Source organism: Argiope bruennichi, chromosome X1, assembly GCF_947563725.1.
Source record: "Argiope bruennichi chromosome X1, qqArgBrue1.1, whole genome shotgun sequence".
In the NCBI taxonomy this organism is placed as follows: Eukaryota; Metazoa; Arthropoda; class Arachnida; order Araneae; family Araneidae; genus Argiope; species Argiope bruennichi.
In genome coordinates this window covers 93,547,744-93,573,326 of record NC_079162.1, presented here as the reverse complement: position 1 = coordinate 93,573,326, position 25,583 = coordinate 93,547,744, and the positions used below count along the sequence as shown (strand labels likewise).

Sequence of the window (25,583 nt, the reverse complement as noted above, 5' to 3'; positions counted from 1 at the left end):
CTTCAATAACAAAATCAAGTTAGCTGTAAAGCAAAACCTTATTTTTACTTTCCATAATGTAAGTGTTGTTTCTGGATAGCTTGAAGGATTTCTGCAGCCTAAATTCGAATATTGTGGATGTTAACTTGTCTATTGTGGATAGAGAGGGCTTCGGCACTCCACAGAATGCCCCATGGTCAAGTGACATCAACTACTATTCCAGCAAGGAACAGAAGTTTAAAAGTTTTTCGATCATCTCAGTCCCTGTTCTGCAATAGGTGCACATGTTTGATTTTTTAGGAATAAAAATGCAAAATCTGCCATAAGATTTTCCATGCAGAAAAATACGGCATTTCCAGTCATGAGAAACAACTGGCACATTCACACTACCATGCGGAGACTGATTGCTGTCTTCAACGGCCGAAATAGCCACATATTAGGCGCTAGAAGACACCATTTGCTTTCGTCATCTTTCTCTCTCTGAAAGAGTGCCACGCTGCCCAGTTGTTTCAAATTTCTATATCATCTTGCATAGGTCACATGGAGGAATCGGCCTTCCTCATATTCGCTTCATACGACGAAGTACTTTTACAGCTGAAACGGAGAAATGCCAATTCTGGCAAAGCAGTTTTACCAATAGCGCTTTTTCTTTCCACATAAGCATGGTATGTAGAAAATAACTCATTATCATACAGAAACTGCCTTATTTTTTTCAAAGAATAATTCTAGTAGGCATGAGCTGTAACACAAACGATGTTTCATATTTTCAATGTATGTATATACCATTTATGTTATAACCTCTTCTATTGGTGAATTTTGATATTATTTTTTTATTTAATAACTATCAAAAGCATCATTTAAAATATCTGTAATTCAAATTTTATTTCATTTGGACCCATAGAAAGCATTCTAAAGCCACCTGAAGTGGGAAGCATATTTCTTGCTGACCCTGAATATATTTTTATTCGTATAGAAATATATATAATCTTTTATTCGTATAGAATATCTAGTTTCAAAGCTAAATAAACATTTATTTCAATGGTACCAAAAGGTTTTAACGACATACATCTAGAAACTATATTTGATATTGAAGTTTTGTTATTCGAAATTATAATGAATCTGATACAATCTATTTAATCAAGATATCTTTTCACACCAATAAAAATAAATTAAGTATGAGGAAATGATAAATTAGAAGGGTAACCTTTAAAAAAAATCAGTACCCATTCGAATGAAAAAAATTCAACAAATATTTTTCCAACTGTTTTAGATGTTGTATCAGTTTTTCTGCTTCTTTTTTTCCCACATATTTTTTCCAAATATTTTTCCTTACATTATTAATTAGAAAAACAGTTAGTTATTTATCTCTTTCATGACTCAAATACATGAATAAATAAAATGTTTTTTCGCTTTTTTAAAAGAAATATTTTTTTTTAAATCTAATAACTAATGCCACTTGAAGATTGAGATAAGAAATTTCCATAAATATCAAATGCATCTGTTACAAAGTAGCAAATGAGAAGTTAACATTATTTTTAAGGGGGAAAAAATGGTTTTTTTTTTGTTTTGTTTTTTTCTGAAAGAGGTTACATTTGAAATATAACCCCCCCCCCCATCGTTTTTTCTTCCATATTTTGAAGCTTCCCCTAATTATTTAAACTTCAAGATTTGACAAAAATTTGGAAATTTTCATGATTCTGAGGTGCTACTATTTCTTTATATTTTTCAATGTTTAATTTTGGATATAACAATAAAAATACTTAAAATAATAATATCATAGCAGTGACGAAAATAATTTTTGTCATTAACATGGATTATATATATTTATCTGAATACTGAACCTTAATAGGTGCATAACATGGAAAACTTGCGATTAAAAAGATCAGAATTAATTTATAACAACGAAACGGCTTTCTCCACATTTAAATGACATACACCTAATTGCCCGAAACCGCATAATCTGCTATCATCAGCTCAGCGTGCGTGCATCTAAATGCGTTATTGGAAGCAGACCAGCTAATTGCACATCCTAGTTCTTACAGTTTGATTCAGTTATGTTAACTTTCCGTTTTGAAGCAACGCGAGGCAATTTTGGGTCGGATCTCGTAATTTTGAGCCGCGGCCAAATGACGAGGACAGCTCATGAGCTGGCACCCCTTCGAATTATCCGCACAGCACCATTGGCCTCGACGTATTTAACGCGAGCTCAGACTAACTTCCACGGTGGTTCTTCTGCGGTACCGACTCTCGAACTTGGAACCCTCTGAGCCCGAAGCAGCAATCTTACTACGTGGCTACCGTGGTTCGTCGCTCGATACACTTTCTGCAATGAAAAATTATTTTCAGAGTCCTCAATGGCAACGTCACGTGGCTTCAGAATCTGATTTTCGATTCTACTTTGTATGAGAGTTTTATGCTCTTCAAATATGCTATCTGAGATTAGAAGTCTTTATTTTGGTGGGACTCGAAGGAGTTTAAAGAGGGTTGCCAACCAAAATGTCATTCCCATTACCTAAATAATGTTAAAAATTGCGGGTTTCATTCACAAGTGGCTCATTTTGTCAAAACTAATGAAATCTATCAAAATTAATATCTACATTAACTTCTCTCTTTGCGTTGCCCATTTTGTCATCTTCTAATGTTTAATACTTTGGAAATTGTATTTTTTTCCGAAATATTCTGGTTGTAATAAAATAAAAATCGATGAAAAAGTTGACCAATAATTTTGTGGCTGACTGACGTAATGCATTTTATTCAAACCCTTACCATCTCTACTGTAGCCTAACCCAGTAGTATTTAGTCATTTATACATTTTAAATAATATCTGCATATCCCAGTCTACCGCAGATCAGATATAAGAATGATGAACCCCATATTCATTGGTTGGTTCTAATAATAATGCGAATAATAATGTTGTGGGATCAAGTTACCTCTACTCTAATGACGAAACTTGCCGCTGACAGAAGGGCCGGTGATTGCCATTATAATTCAGTATTGGTTCCTAATGACGGTTATTTAACAATATCTAGGTCTGGGATAACTCTGATGTGTGTGTGTAGTAATTAATCTATATCTATACTTATAATAAAGCGCAATGTGTGTGTGTGTTGGCGCTCTACAGGCTAGACCATTCAACCTACAACTACCAAATTTGGCACGTGTATACCTTGGAGGCCGGGAATGTGCACCCGGGGGTTATTTTTTTTGAATTTTTAATTAGAATTTTATTTATTTAAATATTAAGCGAAATTTTGGCGTGTTTCTGCTATAACTTCCGAAACTTTACCGCACAAAAAAGATTTTTAGATGAAGTTAAAGATCAAAAATTTATCTTTTAAATGATACCAATGTTTTAACCTTAAAATTAAATTTCTATTTTTAATGAATTTTTAAATAAATATTTTAACTATATTTTTCAACAATTTTTTTCGTACAAAATAAAAATAAAATTTAAGCTGCACGAGCACGTTTCGCATTCATGGGAAAAAATTAGCTTTTTTCAAAGTGTTGCCATCGCATTGATTAAAGCTCCAACTAAAAATAAATTAAATCTTTTTGGAAATGAAATCTGCAAAAATATAATTTTCGGCAAGTGTCTGTAGGAAAATGAAACAAATATGAAATATTATTTTTTCTAAAAAATAAATTCAAGAAAAATTATTTTATGATCTTTTACACTCTCTATATTATTAATCCAATAAATCAGTTTTATTTTAAGGCAAGTGTTGTTTAATATGAACGGGATATCCATTCAAATCAGGGCCACACAGCTAATTTGTAAACCTTTAGTAGTAGACACAGATCTGCTAAAATGGTCTAAATGGAAAATGATTATATTTTATGTAACTTGATTCAATAAATGCTCTAATAAATAACGAATTTTTGATTTTACATAAAGCTTCTGCTGTGGAAATCACGAATAACAAAATGTTCTTGAAACACTAATATTTTAAATAAAAAGAGTTAATTTCCAATCAACAAAATCAATCACTTAAACTGACTGATTTATAAAAATTTGAATATCATTATTCAAAAAAAAAAAAGAAAAAAAAAGGATAAGTTTAGATTTTCCATCTACCGTTTTAAAGAAAATACGCCAATCAGCGCGCAGGTTTCTCAAGATTAATTGGCCTAAAATTATGAAAATGTTGAGTTTTTCTAAATTTTTAAAACTCAAAACTTCATAAATAAGTCTTAGTTGATCGTGGAAAATAGAAACATCCATTCATTTATTTAAAATTTGGTGTGTCCAGAATATTTCTCAGAATATGATACCTTACTGCATTAAATTTAGACTTCATAATTTTTGAAATATATTTATAGGCCGGAACAAAATATTATTATTGATTTCATTTTAATCCTTTTGAAAACAAAACTAAAAACTGAATTTTATGCTGAATCTGAGAAATTTTTGTTGAATTATTGTTTGAGATATTACATAAATTATGAAAAATATTTTGTAGTTTACATAAGACTTAAATACCGAGCGATTCTGTTTGCAATACTCATATTCAATAATAATAATAATAAAGATGATAATTAAAATAAAACGCTTGGTTTTATTAAAAAATATCTTTATATTAATTGCAATTTCATCATTTCCACTTTAAATTAAAGTTGAAGTTTTACCGGAAATGACAACAAATTAGCAAAATATATATAGTAAATTGAACGAAACGATCTAAACAACAGTATAAGTTTGGTATGACTATCAAAATTTGAAGATTAAAAATGTTTTGTTTGAGAATCTATTAAGAGACCAGTTGCTTAAAATATTTAATTGAAAATTGTAGCAAGCGGTAATACTGGCGAACCGGCTGGTCGCCAAAGGCGGCTAGTCGTAAATAAATAAAAGATACAGAAATTAACTGTAAAGCAAATATGAAACAAAGAGATCTACTCATTAATTGTCGGGGAATGAAATTTTTCTAATTATTAATCGTTTTATATTTTCTCGCTCTCGCGAATGCTGCAAAAATATAAGATTAAAATATTTTTCTGAATTCAAAATAAGAATAGAAATGCATGGAATAATTATTCCATCTCTTAAACAGTATTTTTATTTTACTATAGGGAAACAAAATATTATTAGTTAGGATTCGGTTCTCGTCTCTTCTCACCCATAAACTTAAGCAACTTGACTTGTTTTGCAATTTCTTTCGTAATAAAGTCAAGGCAATCGAATATGGCTTTTGGACTTCTTATTCTCGACTGAATAGTTTCAAAATTCGATTTAGATTCTCAAAACCACATTCTAAGCTTCATTTATATAATTGTTGAATTTTTCAGTTATGGATTTCGCATGCATATGAATTGGCAAACAAATAGTCTATCCTTTGAAATATTTATTCCTAAATTTAATACATGTCTGCAATTTTTCTATAAAAATCATGTTCTAAAATTCATAATTCAACATGGTGCGCTGTCAGGTTTTGGCTTTCATACACGGATAAGTAGACAGATGAACAGACAATAAATCCGTTTAGGAATTTGGCTCAAACTGTTGGATAGGTCTGTAATTCTAGTAACAAAATCGTGATAATTTTCATTTGATTTTTTCTTTGAGTTATTGTTTTCACTCGGGTGGACAGATAGATTTTCAATTGGATTTCACGCAAAATTTGAAAGAAATCTGCAATTTTGGTATAAAAATTATGTATTAAATTTCCTCTGTCTAGCTCGTTAAGTTTTTGAATTATCGTGCTTGCAGACGTATATGATTCCAAAATAATTTTTTTTTCACCCTAGTACAAGGAAATACATCAAAAATTCGCAGACGAACTAGTGATGATTATAAAGCTTTGTACACTCCATGTACAAAAAAAAAAAAAAAAAAAAAAAAAAAACACTTTTCGGAACAACAACAACAACAAAAAAAAAAAAAAAAAAGAACAAGAGGCTGGTTTAAAATAAATAAATGCGAAAACTATAAAATGTAACATTTTTATGAGAAATATGAAACTGCATTTTACTAGTATTGAAATATAAAGTAATATGTAGAGATTTAAATCTTTTTTTTTTTTTTTTATTTCTGATTCTGCATTTTCCAAACCGTTTAGGTACTTATTTTTTTCAGTAGTATAAAGCAAAAACGTCTTTCGTACAAATAAGTAGTTTGGAAAGCCGTCGAAGTAAACCCAAACATCTGAAAGAGAACTATTCAGTTTATGCAGTAAAGTTATTTTGAGTCTTTAAAAGAGAGCATTTTACAATGAATAAGAAATCTTAGAGCAGCTTTGGGATTTACGATTTAAGCGCTATAACTCAAAATTCTGAGTGTTTTGTAGTGGATTTGGCTTCCATTTTACAAAACTAGAGCCCGAAAGCTGCTTAGTTGAATAAATAGTTCATTTAATATGCTCTTCAGATAAAATAAACCATTTTATTAAACTATAAGTTTTTTTATAAAGTAATGAATGTGTGATTTTAACTTATGTGCTTATGCTAAGGATATTTTTTTATCAAAGTGTTGCGAACAGTTTTATAATACTTTTAATGATTTTTCCTGTTAATTTCTTATTCTGTAGAAACAATGAAGCAAAAATAATAAAAGTGGCGAATGATATTTTTTACTTTCTCGTATTCATAATAAAAAGAAAGTATAGTAATCATTAAAAAAAAAATTCGAACTCGGGATTTTGACGAATCTCCACATTTCAAAGCTCCCTGAATTCCAAAAACACATTTTTGAAAAATATTCGACTGTGTTAAAGATAACTCAAAAATGCTGTGAGCTAGACGGATGAAATTTGGCATATGATATTAGCACCGAATTTGCAGATTTCTTTCAAATCTTGAGCAAACTGCGTTCAGAGGAAGTCTGTCTACTCGGCTGTTCGAATATAATTTAACACGATGTCTATGAAATGAAGTGATCTAGATAGATAAAATTCAGTAAATAGAATTAACATCTAGAGTCGAGACTTCTATCGAATTTTGAGCCAAATCCAACCAGGGAATAATCATCTGTCTGTCTGTACTTTTAGAAACATGTAAACACGATAACTCAAAAACAGAATTGTTCAAATACGTCAAATTTGATATGGGATTTTGTGACTACAGGTGTAATATTTTATCAAATTTTTGTTTCAATCGGGTTGGAAAAACGCATCTAAAATACAAATTTAATTTTCGGATACTATTAACCGCACACCAGAGATTAATTGCCAAATAACTCGCCAAGAATGGCACAATAGATTCAGTAAAAAAAATTCTCGCCAAAGATTAATATTTCGCAACTATTGTACGCCAATACTATGCAAGGCGTTCTTGGAATTCTTTACTGCGAAAAAAATTTGGGAAGACCACTACTGTTGGCTTATTCATGGAAAGCTCTTAATAAATTCATCATACAAAACTAGTTATGACAGATAGAATAATGCGTTACTATTAATACTAATAATATTATAACATTCTTTTTAGTTAATCTATAATAAACAACTGCATAAAAGAAATATTTTTGTATTCGTATATAAACAGAGACATCGGGTGTTTTATCTCTAATTGTGTTATGATAATTATTAGATTCTTTAGCACTTTAATTCAACTTTTCAATGTTCCTTTTCAGCATATTTTGAGATATTAGCACAGTATTAATAGAATAAACTCTGGGGATGAAAGATAATTATCTTTTGAAACGAGTTAGGCCTTTTGCGGAGAATTTCCAACCATTAAACACCCCCCGTCAATTTAAGATAACTCTTTTCTCCTAAACTCAATTCTTAATTATCGATTTGCAAGCAACATTCAAGCCCAGACTCCATTGGAAACTGTAACAATCAAATACAAATAATCTTAAATTGATGGAAATGCATAGAATAACATCTATGCTCCTATGCTCTACTTTTTTATATATTTTATTTTACATGATTTAATTCGTGTTTGTAAAGATGGAATCTTGCTATCAATCTTTTACCCACTTTTCTAAAAGTTAGAATTTTAAAATTTTGAAAATCTTTATGTTCTCGATGGCAATTCACTACTTCAATGTTCTCAGATTTTTTTTAGCAGTTTACCGATTAATTTATTTAATATTTGCTTCAATAATATGAGTGGCTCCACCTGGTACGGAATTAGAAAATTATTTTTAATTCCATTATATTTATAATATATTTGAAAGATTGAATTATAGAAAATTATTAAAATAAAACAGTGTAAGGGATCTCACGGCAACTTTCTAATATACTTTCTCATAAACTTATTATCTCCCCTAATACCATGAAAAAGCAGATATTAGTCAAGGCCGTAAACATAGATTTTCATTTTTAGATTCCCGAACATGAGAATTTTCAGTTTCATAGTATAATAACAATAATAAAATTAAAATAAACATAATATGCACATTAAAACCAAAATTTGACACAAAATTACAATTTTATTAACAAGATCACATAACAAATTTATTTCATTTAAGATATTAATTAATTATTAATTAAGAAGATTATTATTAATTATTAATTATTGATTAAGAAGATTATTATTAATTATTAATAATAAATTAAGAATTATTTCATTAAGAAGAAATGAGTAATCGAGTTTACATGCGTGTGAAAGTACAGGACAACAGACGGTTTAGATATTAATGGATGTGATTTATGATTTTATAAAGATCTGTATTTTAAATGCTAAATAAATGCACCAAATCTTATCCATCTAGTTCTTCACGTTTTATAATTATCGCGTTCGCTTGTACTGAAATAGACATTCCTGTCGTATATTTTTCGTATATTTTTTTCATCAGCGTTATTTCGGTAAAACGAAAGATTTTTTGTCAATATGTATATCTTGCGAGAAAGATTCAATATGTATATCTTGCGAGAAAATATGTATATCTTCTCATTTCACTCTTCCGTAATTATATATTTATCGGTTGTGTTTCAGTTTTTGCTTAGGGCCGCGGTGGCCTGGTGGTAAGGTCTCGGCTTCGGAACCGGAAGGTTTCAGGTTCGTGACCCGATTCCACCGAAGAACCGTCGTGTAAGGGGGTCTGTTGCACGTTAAATCCGTCATGACCAAACGTCCTCCCGCTGGTGTGGTGCGGTGTGGAGAGGGGGGTGCCAGCTCAGGTGTCGTCCTCGTCATCTGACCGCGGTTCAAAATGACGAGGTCCGTCCCAAAATAGCCCTAGTGTTGCTTCAAACAGGACGTTAATATAACCAAACCAAATCAATTTTTGCTTATCGTCGATGCTGTTCGTCCACTTGTTAGATTTGTAGAAATATTTCAGAAATCCTCACATATAACCACAATAATTAAATATATAAATATTGCTTGAATTTTGAATGTTTCACTTAATATAGAAAAAAAACCCCAATATGTGGGTTTTAAACCGTCAAATGAAAGAAAGGAATTTTACTTACATATGAATTCAATAAAATAAAATACGTTAATAAGTGGTTAGAAAATATTTTAATTGCTACTATTAGGATAGACAATTAATTTCTGGACATCATGAAGAGAGACATTTTTTTATTTCCTAAATTATGAATGATATGTTCATTTGTATGTCTTTCTACCCCTTCAAAGCGTTCAAATATTTATGCATATTGTTCATTAAAATTTGGTATATATTGCTTTATTTAAATTTAGCCAGACTTCAGAGCGGGTTTTAAAAGCTTAAAACTACTGAGGTGCATTCGTAAATTTTGGAAGATTTTTCAGCATTATTGAATTATAAAAACGATTCTTCTTATGTAAGAGTAAAATTTTTACAATCATGCTAATCAGCATTTAATGCCATTTCTATCTACATTCATTCGCCCTTTTTTTTTTTTTCTGAAAACCCATTATATCATCAGTTTAAATCATCTAGAACTTCTCAAAACGCTGAACCAAGTAATTTTCTCAAATCCCTTTTAAAGCTACTTTTGAAACATTAAGAAGACACTTTAGTAACTGACGATCTAAAGGATCAATGTCAGGATTATGCGACAGATACATTCTTTCTAAATAAGCTCTTTATTTTTGTTTTACGGATTGTCGGAAATGTTTACGTTTACACATTGTTAGAATGGAAAGAAAACATTTTTTGTTGATCAATTCTTATCTCGTTTTTTTCTATTGCTGACTTTAATCTTATTTCTTGCTGACATCAGAAATCAAAATGTATCTTTGAGGGCGTAGCTCGTCATAAATAATATGTCTTTTTTATTCTTACCATACGGACATTATTGCCCATTTAAACTTTTTATCTCGGCTCGTCTATCTATGAATGTTGTTTTCTCTCCCATCAGCAACAATTTTTTCAGAATTTTATGGCCGTATATTATTTCGTCTTCTCTTCGGTTGTATTCTTTCCTGAATGCTGTCGTTGCATCTCTCCTTCCTTTAGCAACGATCTTCTCTGAATATCGTTATCACATGTGATACAAAATTTTAAATAATCAGTGCACTTTATAGTTCAGCAATGATTATCAATGCAAACTTTACACTGTTGTTTATGTGACATCCAAATATGAAGATAATTTTTTAATCTTGATTTCTTTAAACTGCTTATAACGTTTTTTGTGATCAGAGCGAAGTTTTTCAGCAAAGATATTTTATGATGTTGTCTTGATCTATGTTCACCGAAGCACTATTTTGTGATCAAAGTAAAAGTTTTCAGCAAAGACATTTTATTATGTTGTCTTGATCTATGTTCACCGAAGCACTATTTTGTGATCAAAGCGAAGGTTTTCAGCAAAGACATTTTATGATGTTGTCTTGATCTATGTTCACCGAAGCACTATTTTGTGATCAAAGTAAAGGTTTTCAGTGACGTAAGGACAATTTATGATGTTCTTTTGTTCTATGTTCATCGGAACACTATTTTGTAATCAAAGCTAACGTTTTCATTGACTTTCACTCTGAGAGATTTATCGTTCTACCAGGGCCACTTATGATATTGAGTTGAAAATTTTCCGACATTGTGGTTGGTTCTCGCTTCCTTGATGAATACAATAATAATGATGCTACTTTCTGTGCCCATTGGCGAAGGCAAGTCATGCCTCTGTATATGTACAAAACGTTTCCGTAATGGGTTATATTTTTTATGGACCACAGAACCCGAAATATTACTATTCATGGTGACTGAGCCATTCAGCAACTACTCTATCTTTCTAATGAATTTATCAATTATATTAGGAACTATTAAAGTCATTAGAAAGATAAAACACTTTGCTATTAAAAAATTTTACTGAAAATATTTTAACCACCTTAAGCCTGTTATGTTTTCTTTTTACGCAAAGTTACATTAAAAAGTGTAAATTTTCAAACATTTTAAATGCCTTTTGCCTATTTATAGCTGCTTTATGCCAAATATCATCATAAATATTCTCAGTAATTTGTGTCTCAATAATATCTATTTTTCGCGATAAAAAATTTCAATATATTTGGTAACTAAATATTTATCACTCATTTTCAAGATTTAATACACTTTTTTTTAATAAACTTAATTCTTAACTTCTTAAAAATTATAATATTAAATTTTATATTTCATAATGTATTTCACTTTCCGCAATGAAATAAGGACTGCTAGAAATAAGCAACCATGCATTTATACATCATCAAAATACTTAAGAAAACATTCCCCCTATATATTATTTTTAACATACGTTTAACCTCATAGACTAAATTATTAATGTTTAAAAATAATATAATTAGTCTTTACAACAGATGGACCTCATAATCACACAAGTTACTCAAAAAATGTTCCGATAATCTTTTTAATTCCTTTCAATCAAATTTAGGTAATGAAATTCCACAATGATAGTCTTTGAAAAAATATATTTTGAATAAATGCGAAAAAATTCAAATAATGAAATACTTAAGGCTGCTTACTCTCTAATAAATACTCTACATGTAAAGAAAATGTCTTTTGTGTCCAAATTATTTACATTTTGTATCGAATCTAAAAAAAATCCATGTAGTCAGCTTGGTTCTCAAAATCATTGTTACTTTTGCAAAGTTACATTTAAATAAGCAACCTTGAAATAAATTAAGCTGATATTCAACATATATAAGAGAGAGGTAATTGAAAAAACTGCTATTTTTCTGCTGTTAGTACAATTTAGCAGAATAAGAGCAAATTAAAATAAAGCTTGTTAATTTTATTTGTCCGTGATACGGTCAAATGATATTAATTTCTACTTAATAATCTAGATTCAGATAATTTTTTGAGGACAATTAATAATAGATATTCTTGGATCAAGATCACCATTACGTAACTACATAACTATGTCCTCATATAAATTGCTATAAGTGATAGGGATACAGTGGCTTGACGATAGAGACTCAGATTCGCTTCTGAGGGTTTCTTGTTCAATTTTCTGTTTTATCAAGATCAGCTGAGTACTTGTTCCTTTAGGAATGCCCCCTCGAGATGAAACATCCCATCCCTCGTTAATGTAGTGCAAAAATTTGGGAAATGGATGCTTATCCAAGACTTCGTTCTCGTTATACTTCAAAATTATGAGGTTTGTTTTAACTCCATATTCGTTGTGCCAATGCATCAAACTATTCCTGAATTATTTCTTCTCAAGCTTATAAGCTGAAATTAAATCATTAATATATGCTATTATTCGTTACCAAAATAACACATATTGTACAAACACCTCAAGTATTCTATGGATTATTAATTAATCTTATCAGTAAGATAACACTTATCCGAAACGGAAGGTGTCGACTAATTGGATAATAATAGAGTAAAGTGTTAAAACTGACTTCGCGTTGCTTCAAAACGAGATGTCAATCTAATTAAATTAATCTCTATATGTGTGTTACATAAAAACTCTCTTTGGATTATATATCTTCTTACTAATCATTAAAATCCAGTACAAAATAAGTAATAAGTAGACATTTTAAAATTATTCAGTAGAAGTAACATTCAACGAATAAAACCGTTTCAAAACTAAAGCGTTATTAGGTGTCTTCTTGATATTGTTAAATAATACAAAATACTCATTAATAAGAGTAGATAATTTTCAGAAGATAAAGGATATTAGATAGCTTTAAATAATCAACACTAATTGAAACTCCTCTTTTCAATTACCTTATTACAATTAACCCCAATTACTTTATTGTAAACGACGCATATGAGTTGCACTCTTATATTGTATATTCATATAAAAAAACTGACTATAAATCTTTTATTATTCAACAATATAAATAAATACTTCACTCATATCGACGAAAAGAGCTCTTAATTAAACGACATTCATGAGATTTGATCACATTTGAACGATCTGAAAACGTTGATGACATTCCTAGCATTCTTTTGAATTTTTTCCCCTTCTTTTTGCCACCGAATCAGACCTAACGAGTTGATATGGACTGAGGTGAGATAACTTTTGGCGGTGTTGATCGTTGCGAGAAGTTTTAGCTCCCGATCAATAAAGCAATTCAGCCTTTGGCTGAATGGGAAGATAAAAGTAATTGCTTGGATAAATATGGCAACATACGAGCCAGATAAATAGTCATAGGGCATGATTACTTCTCTGTATTATATTTCTTAAGAGCTGATGTAGTGAATAGAGATATTTACTAGATAGTATGTTTTAGAAAGATAATAACACGAAGAATCATTGGAGTTATGTAGCTACTCAGTTTAAATGAATGTTTTCCATTTAGAAAAAATAAAAACTAACATAAAACAAGTCATATTTTTCATGTGCTATTTGTTTCCTGTTATTTCTGTGTTCATGTAAGACGTCCAATCAAAGACACAGACACCAAAGCTGAATTCATATATATCAACTATAAAAGTTACTCTAAGAGTTTTTTTAAATTTGTAATTTGTTTTTCATGTTCTTTTCATGGCTAAGAAACCGAATATATAATTTTTTGAATAGTATATATAATTATTTTTGATTTTTTTGTTTAATTCAAACAAAACACTTTCACTGTAATGACAAATTACAGTATATAATATTTGCCAAAACATTTTATTAATGCAAAACATATGTTTAGTATACAAATAAAAAAATTATATTTGTTTATGTAATTATCACACTAAATTGCTTACAACTATTTTGTGATCAAAACAAAGGTTTTCAGTGGCGTACAAACAGTTTAGGATATTGTCTTGATCTATGTTCACCGAAATAACACATAAGTTGCTTTATTATTTGATTTTCATGTTCGTTTGAAGGTCGCAATCCTAGGTTATAATTTTTTTTTTAAAAATACAATGATTTCTTGATTTTTCCCTGCATTATTGTAAGATTATATTTGATTTTTATGTCAAACTGATGTATATAAAATTTATCAAAGCATTTTATCAGTACAAAACACTTGTAAGTTGGTTTACTTTAAAATTGTTGCATGTGATATGTGATTGCTGTATGTTTTCAGAAAATGCTAATGTCGCCTTTTGATTCCATCTGTTACATCAAAATTTCATATGTTTTGCTTATATAGAATTTGATATTTGCCATATTGATCTAAAGACACGATACGTATTTGTAATTTGCTTAAAAACTGCTCTACTGAAAAGGTGCATTTTAACAACTTGGCTGATTATTTGATTATGAAGTTGTTATTTTATTATTTTTTCAGTCTCTGAAAGGAAAAGAAAATTCTAGAATCTATGTAAATAAAAATAGCTAAATAATCTTTTCTCCTATTTTTTTTAATATTCTAAGTAAAAGTATGATCAACATCAAAAGAATTAAACATAATTAATCTTAATAATTTTGGTAGTTTCTAGTAGATTATTTTCTCTAAAAAATATATTAATCATTTTATATTTTTACATGTGTTCTAAATTTCTGCATACTTAGAGCTCAAATATCCAGTCCTTCAAATTCTATGAGATTCTTGCCCAATAGCGGTGAAGTTAATCGAGAATAGTAAATACCTCGACTATTAAGAAAAGCATTTCATGATCGCGAATTGAAAAACGGAAACAATGATTTGATGGGAAAAAAACGGAAACAAAATGAGTGCAACCATAGAATTGTTCTAGTCAGATTATTATAGGAAGGTGCAAAAAACTACTATAAATTATATTAATTGCTCTATCATAATTTTATGCAACAATAAGATAAACTAATTACTTCTTTGGTCCTCCTCCTTTTTTGTCTTTTCAAATAATTTTAAGTGAATCATTTAGGCACATCACAAAAATAATTAATCGTTAGTAACAATTAGTTAATGCATTCGAAAGAAAAATTAGCATTCGGAGCTTCAGATAAGGTATTTTATTAAAAATCAAACAAGATTTTAATATTTGATATTTAATTATTTTATCCAACAATAAGATACACTAATTACAAACTTTCTTTTTTTTGGGGGGGTGGGGGTTGCTTTCTCAAACAATTTTAAATGAATCATTCAGATACATCGGAAAAATAATTAGTCAATAGCAACAATTAGTAAATGCAGAAAAAATAGCATATGGAAGCTTCAGACAAAGCTTTTTTTAAAAAATCATATCCTTAATTGTTTTGTTTATTTATTTTCAGATATGCGAATCTTGAGAACTGAGGATCTACTGACCCCCTCCTGCTTAGCTATCCAGTGGAAACAATTGCGGAGTTCCAACGCCTTACGTTGGACTGCAAAAAACTGCAATCATCCGGGCCGATTTATATGCCAAAAACCGTCCGTTGGTAGGCCAAATATTTTATTTTATTATAGAATCATGAATTACAATTACATACACGTGTGACTAATTTTTAAATTATACGAAAAGCGTTCGTATAAAATTTCATACTTCATAATAAATGTAAATATTTTACTAACAATTAATTAGTAAAAAAAGGGGGAGGGATTATTGCACTTCCCTTTCTTTGCTCTTTTTTTTTTCTCAAAGGAAAAAATACATTTTTAGCATAGAATAATCTAATTATATAGTACGGGCATAACATAAACGATTCATTGAACTTTAAAACACTAATTATTTAAAATTATAAACATTTAAAGATGGCTATTTCATGACTAGATGCATACGAAAGGTGTCAAAAGGTCCGAGTTAGCTGTGCAGTAGGGTGGAACGAAAAAAAAAACAATTTTTGAATTTTAATTTGTAATAGTGCGGAAAAGTTGCCATTTGGTTAGGTAAAATAAATTATAAATATGAAAAATATTGGAGTATGTCTTGAGGTGCCGCAAGGAAGTTAAAGTTTCAAATAATTCAAATTTTTGATACATTTTAAAGTTTTTTTGCGAAACAATCATCTTTTAATTTTTAATTTGTAATAGCACTGAAAAGTTACATTTTGGTATATTTAAGACAAATAAAAAATATAAAAAAAATATTGAAGCACATCTTGACCAAGGACATTAAAGTTTCATAAAAACACACTTTTTAAGGATTTTTGCTCGCCTCGATTATGAAATAAAAAGCTTTCATTAGGCATTGTCATATGAATAAAAGTATAAAAACAGTTTTACTATTGCACTGGCATGGCACTGAGTCGTCGCTGGAGCGGTTGTTGTTGAGGTAAGACGGAGATTTGGCTGCGTCCGGTTACAAGGACAAAACTGATTTCAAATCTGTAGCTTTGCCTAGTTCAGTTGAGTTGGCGTCTGCTCTCCGTCTATTGTGTAACTCAGTTGTTAGACAGTTGTAACTACAGAGAATAGTTAAGTTTAATCAAGAACGGGCAAAAGATACTAATGCATCTGAAACGATTACTGGCGACAATGACAACGCTGAAGAACAACAGTGTTCTTTACTACTACTAAGTGCCTGTGTGGTTTAATATTACGTTAAAACTTTATACAGAAGTCATCTGAAGCTGAACTAAATAGTATAGGGGACTCGGTTATCGACTTTCCCCGGCTTTCTTGTCACATGCAAGCAGTGGACTGTGAGACTGCTGGCGGAATCGGCTGTGTGTGGTTCAATCGCAAGAGAAGGATACATAAGAACAAAAATTGACTCACGTGTGTATATGCCAAAATTCAATTTAATAAAACAGTTTAATGTGGCAATGAAGTAGAAACAGACATTTTGCTGCTATAACATTTGTAATTATTAAGGATGTAAAAGTAAGAAACGCAAAATTGGACATAAAAATATTTTTTACTATTATTATACTTTGTAATTAATAATTTTTTTTCCCAATTGTGATGCTTATATATGTATTTAAAATCATCTTTGTAACATTATATGAACGAATCGAAGTTTATAATTTTTCAATTTTTTTTACAAAGTTTAAGTTCTTTGCGGCAGTTCGAAATATTGTTGTATTACAACTAGAAATTTTAAAAATTCTTTTCGAACCTGAAAGCTAACTTTTCACCACTGTTGCCAAAATAAAATCTATGAAAAATTTTTAAAGACCCTTTTTAAAAATTTACATTTTTTTTAAATTTTTTTGTAAATTTTAAGCTATTTGCGGTACCTTAAGATAATATAATATTGCAACCAAATTTTTAAATATTATTTTTGAACCTAAAAGGCAACTTTTCCGCACTATTACCAAACTGAAATCTAAGAAAAAAAAATTTTAAGGCCATTTTCGTTCCACCCTACTACTACTACTAGTCAAGAAATTGTTTCATTTATCTAAGTGGTTACATTATCACTTTTAAAACAGTTCCTTACACTACAATCAACATTTCCAGCTTCTTCTGGAATTTGTTCTAGAAATCTACTTCTAGAAATGGATCGGTTTTCTTTTTCTTTTTTTCTTCTTTATTTTCGAATTACAGTACACTCCCGATTATCCGCGGAATTGGGTGGCGCGGCCGCCACGGATAACAAAAATCGCGTATAATCCGAAAAAAGCTAAAAACGGGTATAGCAAAAGAGAAAACAGTCATTTGAACTTTGAAAAATCGTTTTATGTACAATAAAACGTAAAATAAACAGCAGGAAATGTTTAACTAACGCTTAATATTTTAGTATATCGCTCAAAACTAACCTAAAATGCATTTTGTTAATGAAAACAGAAAAGTGCTTTGTACTTACGAGAGGCGTCAAGGATACACAGAAAAATTAATACGTATATACTGTTTTAATACTGTTTTAATACTGTAATGTATTATGTAATTACAAAAGCATAACTGTAAAACTACACCTTTTTGAAGAAATCAGTCATTTGTGTTTGCTTCTTACTTTGGAAGCATTTTCTCTTTGCTTGGAAGCAAAAAAAAAAAAAAAAAAAAAAAAAAACTTAGTGCGGCGCGCGCGGATAATCCGCACCGCTGATAATCGGGAGTCTACTGTATATTTCTTGAAGTGTGAATGCCAAGCAAAGGATCTCGCGCGACTCATAGCAGTATCGCCTTTAACTTCCTACCTCATGGGCAAGATCTCTGTGGCAAATGGGCCGCATTTCATGCAAAATTTCTCATTCACTCTTCCCTGAAGTATGATCACGGAAGTGGTACCAATGAAGCACATCTCTTGAAGCACCGACTTATGAATATCGGTGTTCTTTATTATTAGTGCTGCTATCTGCTGGCGTGTTATAGAGGTAATTTAGAAACTTTTTGATAGCAAGTTTAGGTGATTCTAAACCAGGAACTGAAGGATCGCACCATTGCTGCTGCGGCGAACATCTACTGGAACATGCTATTGAATGTAAGAAATGGATTACTGCTGTATAATAACTTTCATGCTGATTATCTATACGATGTACAAGAAATTTGGAGAATTTATAAAGCTTTTCAGTTACCATTCATTTTCGTACGTCTTATATTTGTACATACAAAATTGTTTTGCAATCTGATGAGTCATTCGTACAAGCACTGTGCGTTGAAATAACATAATTTTTTCGTAATTATTCTCTATATTTGATTTAATGCAAGTTCTTTGGATCAAGCAAAGGACCCTTTTCCAATCTAATTATAAAATGTATTAATTAATTAAATAACCAATATTAATTAAGCATAACTAGATAAAAAGGTTATTCATAAATATAATGTTATTAGGTTGGCGCGCAACCATTATTGGAAACATTTTTCTCTCAAAACAGAGCACAAAATCTGAAATTAATTAATGAATTATCGGTGATAAGTATTTATTTCGTTCAATATTTTTTTCTTTTTTGTAACTTTATTATTCCATGTTCTTAGAGCTTTTGTTTCTTATTATCAAGTTCCTGAACCAGTGCCCTCTAAGTGCATCATTATCATTGTGCCTTTTACTACTCGATGAGTTATGCAAAAGTGTGAATAAATGAGAATTTGATGACGCAAAATCCGGGTTTCATGATAAATGTAACATCATTACTCAACTAAACTTCGATAATTTTTTACTAGTCACCAAAAGGGCGCATGATGTTTCGTTGTCATAATTCCTAAACGGTCTTCCAATTCATTACGTTTTTCTCTCATTGCCTCATATATTTTCAACAGTTTTATATCATACACATTAGAAATAATCATCTAATGACATGGAAGAAATTCAAAATGTTTAATACTTCTATAATTCCTCCAAACTAATGGCTTTGTCATCTTTTGAAATAATTCAACTTTCGATCATTCTGTGCTGGATCATCAAATTTGCTCCAGAAGCTTTCCAATTGATGTTATGATAAAGACTCCATTTTTCATAGTAATCATCATTTGTTTTAAAAATAAATAGTTTTCTATATATTTGGGATACCACAGATTTAATGCGCTGTGTTAATTGAATTTATTTCAATTAATGTAGATTTCAAACATCGAGTTTTCTAAAAATCCCAGCTTTTATTGTTACTCGTTGGTCATTCAAAAATAATCTCCGAGCCTCTCTCTAATCCATTGTACTGAAATACGACGATTTAAATCGGTTTTGTCAATTGTTTTATCGTCAACAAATTTAGTTTCTCACCTTTTAGGGAAAAATCAGCAGAAATAAATTTGATTTTGTTCGTTTTTGGTGTTAATGAGGATTATAAATTGTTCTGACAAACGATTTATAATTATCAAGAACATCAGAAACTTCATGCTTCTATTTGTGTCCACCACTAACCATCTTACTTTTGAGAAAATAAAAAGTTAAGTATAGTGGATATATTTTTCTCACTCTGTTAAAATCGACACCACTCCAATGTCTCCACTCCAATGACAGTTCGCGTGTCTTCAGTGAGAGGTGGACGTATGGGCCGGTAATGGAAGCTATATTTGCTTCCATCTCAGTGCTCCTATTAATTATTCGGCTTACCAGTCTTTCAGGTAACAAAGGGTGCTCTGACGTGATGGGGTAGTTCGTTTTGTGGGTATATCATACAAGAAACTTTAAAGATGATCATACATTAATTACATCATACTAACATCCAATAAAATAAATTGTATGAGCAACATAAATAATTCAAAAAGATTGTTAAACTATTTTTGCACCAATAAAATAGTCTTACTTTCAAAAATTATGAAAATATAAAACAAAAAATTAATCTCACTTGAAAAATAGTCGTTTTTAAAACATTTGACTTATTTAATTGTTTAAAGAGGAAAAAGGGAACTAACGATATTCTCTGCACTATTTTCGGTACTCTTCTTATTCAGATAAATTAACTGAAATTGATTTTAGAATACATTTTATCTTAACTTTCAATTTTATTTATATTTTAGGCAATTAGCATGATAAAAAAATCCAGCCCATGATATTTCAAGTTTCTCCTTCATGATGTCTATATTTTTAAAGAAAAAAAATTCGGAGATTATGTAAATTAGCATGAGAAATACAGAAAAAATAATTTAAAAAATTGATTTAAAACTTATTTATTAAGAAAATTCATTAAAGACATTAGTTCTTTAATTAAAATTTACTTATTAAAAACTTACTTGAATTGAAAAAATGAAATGAATAATCTTACTAATAAAGTATTAAATTATTCAAAATTAACTTTTATGTTGTAAATATCAATCACTGAGTACTACAAAGAAGATGAAATAAAATAACAATATTTGGAATTCATTTCCACAAAATTTTATTTCCACAAGAAGAAAATTATTTATATTACACAAATTAGTTACTTAATTATAAGAATGTAATGTAATGAATATGTACACTGAATATTTCATATGAGTATTATTGCACAACAGTGTCACCGCATTAAAAAGTTTAAGGATGAATGTGTACAATGATTACTTATAGTTCTCTACGATTTAGGATGAATGTGTACAATGATGATTTATAGTTCTCTACGATTTAGAATGAATGTGTACAATGATGATTTATAGTTCTCTACGATTTAGGATGAATGTGTACAATGATGATTTATAGTTCTCTACGATTTATCGCTTGCTGAGAAGTGGTGAAGTTTGAAATTCATGAATGAAAAATATACGCTTGAAAGCTGGTTTATATGCATAGAATTTCAAATAAATTTTGTCTTCCTCTAGAGAAAATGCGTTATCTTTTCTCCACTTTTACACATAAAGAAAGATTTTGGCTGCATCTAGTGGTCTTAACACAAAAATCTTTCTCTTTTTTTTCTAGTTTCGCTACTAAATCTCAGTAGACAATACCTTTATACGCCCTATTTTTTTTACTAGTGATTCATCTAATGCACTACAAATTTATGTCCATGCATTCATTCATTTTATTTTAGTTATTCCGGAAGAACTGAATAAAACCGTGACTCAGTTGCAAGGAAATCTTACGTCTGTGAATTATCCTTCGAATTATCTAGATAATTTGGATTACATAGTTGAAATCATAGGCCCTCCGAATTCTCGAGTAGTCCTGACATTCCATCATTTTGACCTTGAATGGCAAGAAGATTGTTTGTATGATTATGTATTGCTTCAAAATGATTTGAAAGACGAAGGTGTACGAATTTGTGGAGAATATCTTGGTCAAAGGTTAGTGTATGTCTTAATAATTTTGTATGCTCAATTTATTCATTTGCTATGTTTTTTTTCAAATATCAATTTCATATGTTAACTTGTAACTTAATGAAAAAAAAAATTATAAAATATTTCAGAAATTCTAAATGATAGCAATCAACAAATTTATATTTAAAAGATCTAAGACACCTGTTTTCAAATTCAAAATTGAAGTACGTTCAGGAAATTTATACGTTGTGTAAAATTACTCTGAGTACTTATATGTGAAGAAAGAGTATTAAAATTAATTATTTGGTTGATTAGATTACCTAATAATAAAGTAAATAAACTAATAATTATTGGGTACATACAAAATTATGTAAAACAAAAACTAGAAGGTGTACCATATTAGTAAAAGATATTATAGATATGTCTATGATATTATTCAATAATCTGAATGCTGTACAATATCGCGATGATATTAGAAGAATAATTTTGGACATTTTGTGTTAATAGTGCAGAAAAAGTTTCATTACTAACTTGCATTACAAACACAAAAGTTAATAAATCTTGATCAGAGATCCATTAGATGCGCGTAGTTTCTACAAGCGATATTGAAATTGATATGCATTTGGAAATCCTAGATAAGTAACTGATTGAATAGTAACTAATATACACTGTTTCACTTCTTACAGTTACGATCAAGTTGTCTTAATTAATTATTTATTTGATCTCACAAAAATCTAGGAAAATAAAATCTGAAGTTGGACGCGTAATTACTTATTGCTACTTCCTCTCAAAACTTCTCTTCAGGGCATACCTGGCGCCATCTATCGGAGTTTAGGGATAATAATGCATTGAAGCAAAATTCTAGGAGCTAGATTAGAAAATACGACTTCTGAAAAACATCACTTCCAAATTTAAATTTTTGCAATGTATCCAATTATTCTTGTATTTTTTATCTTAAAAAGTTTCTAGAATTTTTGTTTTCAATCTTAAGAAATTTTATTTTTAGAAATACTTCGTAAGATTAACTTATTTTTCAGTATGAATGTTGCTGTGTACTTTCCTAGAATAAAAATACATAAATAAACTGTGTTCTTTTTATTCTTTTTTAATGTTTTCATACACTTGAATGTAGACTTCTATATCGCCTTTTAACAAAAGCAGTAGACTTAGTCCTTCCAATTATGGAAAACTTAGCGTTTATTCGTTCAATGAACAGATTACAGCAACGGTTATCTGAATAGAGTATTTATTAAATTAAAAGAAGTTAGGATTAAAAATAGAAATGATTTTCTTTCTCATTCTTATACTGAAATTTGATTTATTTACTAATGATATCTCTAATTAATTTATATAATAATGATTCAATCTTTTTATAAAATGCTTTTCTTCAAGACCTAGAAGGATTTCCTCTAACTAATTCAAAAGTTTACCAAGTCAAAATAAGCAAGTTTATAATTTAACTTGACATCAAAAAACATCTTCTGTGTCATAAAAATTGAAGCCTTATTTTGAAAAATGTAATTAAAAAAAAAAGATAAAGACTAAATTTGACATCGTTTTTTTTTTTTTTTTTCTCCTTTTTCCCACTCTTAGAGGATATCTGTTTTTGCTTTTAAAAACTCTGCTAGATGAACGCCAATAAATTTGGATCTTGCAAGTGTCTTATTTCATTTTTATACGTCGATTACTATTGATATTGATAAATTATTTCCTGAGATAGAAAAAAAATTGTATGCTAATCTTTTAGTTAACACCAAACTATTAGCTGGTGAATGTTTAGGAGATTGAAATCTCTATCTCTATTTAATTTTACTTCTGAAAATCCTTATTTTTAACTGCCTTTCATCAAATTATTTTTGTATTATTATAATAATTTAGAATTCTTTGAAATCTTTCTAATCAACCGTAAGCTACGAAATTATGACTAAAACATTTGCTACGATACTTTTATATTGGTTAAGTCATCAACGTATTGGTTGTATATTAAAGCATGCTTGTTTGATAGTTGTATTCATAATAACTAATTTTGAAACTATTGTTTTCATATAATTTATGTAAATATTACATTTTTTCTTGATTTCATATAGAGAGTTCATGTCAACTGGTAACAAAGCCTACATGAGCTTCCATTCCGATTTTTCCATCACTTCTTCAGGATACATGGCTTCATGGGAAATCGTCGATCTATCTGCTTGTCTCAACAGAAGACTGTTGATTCTAGAACCAACAGCTATCAACAGTCTTAGGTATCCACGCGCCTATCTCCCTGGTCTAGAGTGTCGAATAACAGTGATCGCATCGGAAATCACAAAGCGTCTCCTCATCACTATCGGAGATTTAGATCTCAGATCTTGCGCAGAAGATTATTTAGAGGTAATTTACATTACATGAACGAATGTCCGGAAGGTATTTTAAGCAATGTATTAAAGAGAATAATTACATCATCTAATATCTGAAATCAACTTATGACTGTGTAATTCTGCAAAATTTGCTAGAAACTATAATATGATAAAGATCTACACATCAAACTAGTTTTAGATATTTGAGATGTAAAATAAATATATGAAGAACATATAGAAAATAGAATTTAAATTAGATTGTTAATTCATTTCTAAACTAAATTTATATTGAATATATTCCTTTTAAATGTCATTTTTAAAATAGTTAATGATTTAACTGAAGACAAATAACAGCATTGAAAAATGCAGAAACCAACAGAAAAAGTAAAATTATATTAAATTTGAATAAAATTAAATAAAATATGAAAAAATATTACTTAGAATTAACTTGTTGATTTCGATCTCTACGAAATGCAAATGTTCAAAGGCTTGAACAGTGCCTCAACACCTTTGCATATTCACATAGAGAAATGGGAATTTCAATTTAAAAAATTAATCATGTCGACGGGAAACGAGAATTCTCATTTTAATTAAATAAAAAGTAATTTATCATTGAGATTTTTCGATTGACATAAAATGTTTAGCAAAATTTAACCACTAACAATGTATTACAAAGAGAGCACCGTTCTTTACAAAGATAAAACCAGCAATACTCAATCTTTATTTATTTCAGGGAGAAAATGTGGAAAAAATATCAGTGCTAAAAATAGACTTTTATATCCTAAAAATAAGATAAAATATTTCAACTTTTTTTTTTTTTTGAAATAGTTGATTATATCGAAGGTAGGTAAATTATATATAGACAAAAATGACATATATTTAAAACTTTTTTAATTCTAAGGATTTATCCAAGAGAAGTTATATTTAAATTCCTTTGAATACAAGGAATTTTCCTAAGGAAATTTACAATTAATTCAATTCAAAAGCTAGGAGTTTATCTTGGAAGAATTCTGTTCATTTCCATTTTAATCCTAGGGAATTGGATATTAAGAAATTTTAAATTTTAGGGACATTAAATTAAGTCATTTTAAAGTTTTATTTGTAATGAACTTTGAGTTTATAGAGTAATGAAAATTCCTACGCACTTTTTCACATTTAATAAATTTGTTCAGTATATTCTAAGAACTGAATTTACCAAAAGCAAATATGATCTTGAATTTACTTCTACATATATATATATATTTTTCTGCATATATATATATATTTATTTTTGTGGAATCTAACTTCTTTTTCTTTTCAATAATCTTTAAGAGTTTTTATGAAGACCAAAACATCAAAACAAAATATGATAGTACATAAATTCCCAGAAGACCATTGAATTTAACTTGCAACAGAACTTAAGACACTTTAGTGCTATTAACATTTGATTTCCCATGAATTCTGAATATGCGACGATTTTACAAAAAAGGTACAGATTTTTAACAGTGTTTTCTCATACGTTTTAGTTGCTCAGATAATAATTTGTTTCGAAAATCATTAAATTCAATTATTCAATATTTTTGAAAAGAATAC

General features: G+C 29.3%; 1 protein-coding gene across 1 annotated transcript in view; it reads left to right on the top strand.

The window, feature by feature from the left end:
- The window catches only part of LOC129958989 (uncharacterized), a 325,187-nt gene that overhangs the window by 268,419 nt on the left and 31,185 nt on the right, over nt 1-25,583 (top strand). Inside the window, exons 14-16 of the mRNA XM_056071757.1 lie at nt 15,420-15,566; nt 21,447-21,699; nt 23,760-24,045. Of these exons, the coding sequence (XP_055927732.1) occupies nt 15,420-15,566; nt 21,447-21,699; nt 23,760-24,045 (686 nt within the window). The remainder of the gene's footprint in view (nt 1-15,419; nt 15,567-21,446; nt 21,700-23,759; nt 24,046-25,583) is intronic.